General features: G+C 43.0%; 1 protein-coding gene across 1 annotated transcript; it reads left to right on the top strand.

Moving 5' to 3' along the window:
- Positions 1-978: 978 nt before the first annotated feature.
- On the top strand, positions 979-1,465 carry LOC110570431 (40S ribosomal protein S15). The gene has a single exon (XM_021678452.1). It carries the CDS (start codon positions 1,001-1,003, stop codon positions 1,436-1,438), a length of 438 nt encoding a protein of 145 aa, XP_021534127.1. The 5' UTR covers positions 979-1,000; the 3' UTR covers positions 1,439-1,465.
- The last annotated feature ends 322 nt before the right edge of the window (positions 1,466-1,787 follow it).

The following is a 1,787-nucleotide window of genomic DNA, read 5'->3' as shown; positions in this document are numbered from 1 at the left end:
TCCTTGCAGGGAGTGAGCCTTAAGAAGCTTCTGCAAGTCATAGGGTTACGGCTAACAAGGTTTCAAAACCATTTATGCAGAAAGTTTTAGAACATGAAAATGGGCGGAGGGAGCTAAGGAGAGAATTGCTTGGCTCAGAGAGTCTTCATTTCCTTAATGGAATAATAATATGTGCTTTATTCCCTTGGGGATGATGGGAATGAACAAATTTATGATTATAAAATACCCTGCAGTTTGAGAGTATTTTGTTTTCAAAGTCCTATTGGCAAATACAGTACTTAAAGTTGAATCAGTAGAGTTACTTTATTTCTTCTCAAGATGTGTGTGGGAAAATGAGATAAAAGGAATATAGGAAATGTGCAAATGAGAAAATGGAGAGAGAGAGAGAAATTTTAAACTGGGACTCTATTTGCTCAAGCACAAAAATTCTTATGCTGCTTTTGGGGACAAAAATTAAGCTTGAAAATCAGAAGCCAACTGTGTTAGCATACGTCGGGTCCGGACAGGAAAATGGCAGAAGTTTGGATTAGGATGGAAATGGAATTCACATGTAAATTAGCTGAGATATAAAAACAGACTTATATCCAAGGCAAACATTTAGAAAGGGTAAGGGGGAAGCTCATGAGGCGTATCCAACCAGCGTAGCTCAACAGTTTTTACGGGAAATAAGGATTCGTTTCAAGCTTTCAAAATTACTTTTAGTCACGACGGCAGCTACTTCCCCGTTATAATCCATTGTAATTTAAATGCGTTGAAATGATATATTAGATTTTGCTATCTTCATTTTGAAAGCGAAGAAGGAAAATATTTGGGAAAGAAAACCATCTTATTAGAAAGTAAATACATTACCAGAATGGGAACAAGATGACTAATGTGAGTGATGTGAGTGAGCATAATTAACTGGGATGGGAAAATATAGATAAGCTGAAGAAATAACTATTGAGCTTCAGAGGCTTATTAATAAAAAAATACCAGAGGGCCTTTCTGTAGGGCTGACAAGATGGCGGAGGTGGAGCAGAAGAAGAAGCGCACGTTCCGCAAGTTCACGTACCGCGGCGTGGACCTGGACCAGCTGCTGGACATGTCCTATGAGCAGCTGATGCAGCTGTACAGCGCGCGGCAGCGGCGCCGGCTGAACCGCGGGCTGCGCAGGAAGCAGCACTCGCTGCTCAAGCGCCTGCGCAAGGCCAAGAAGGAGGCGCCGCCGATGGAGAAGCCCGAGGTAGTGAAGACGCACCTGCGGGACATGATCATCCTGCCGGAGATGGTGGGCAGCATGGTGGGGGTCTACAACGGCAAGACCTTCAACCAGGTGGAAATCAAGCCCGAGATGATCGGCCACTACCTGGGCGAGTTCTCCATCACCTACAAGCCTGTGAAGCACGGCAGGCCGGGCATCGGCGCCACGCACTCGTCCCGCTTCATTCCCCTCAAGTAGCCCGTCTGCCCAATAAAGGCACAGACTTGTTTAAAAAAAAAAAAAAAAAAATACCAGAGGGAGCCAAATGGACTGTGAGTTGATCAAAAGACCTAAGGAATTGAGAAATGCTTTGATGTCCTAAAGGGCATTCACTTCAGTTCAGTTCTGTAGGGATTTTCAATTAACTTCCTGCAAGTTGAAGCTAGTTCTCTTGCTAAAGTAAGTGAGATTCCTTGAGAAATGTGTTTTATACCTTTGCTTGTCGGAGGCCATTGTTTTTAGATATTGCGTTATAGTTATTTGAATTGCATAGGTTAGTATTCTTTACCCAAAATAGCTTTAAAAATAAAGGGAAGCTCTACTAGCA

Source organism: Neomonachus schauinslandi, chromosome 15 (assembly GCF_002201575.2).
Source record: "Neomonachus schauinslandi chromosome 15, ASM220157v2, whole genome shotgun sequence".
Taxonomy (NCBI): domain Eukaryota; kingdom Metazoa; phylum Chordata; class Mammalia; order Carnivora; family Phocidae; genus Neomonachus; species Neomonachus schauinslandi.
Note: the sequence above shows the minus strand (reverse complement) of the source record. Positions and strands in the feature narration are given on the sequence as shown.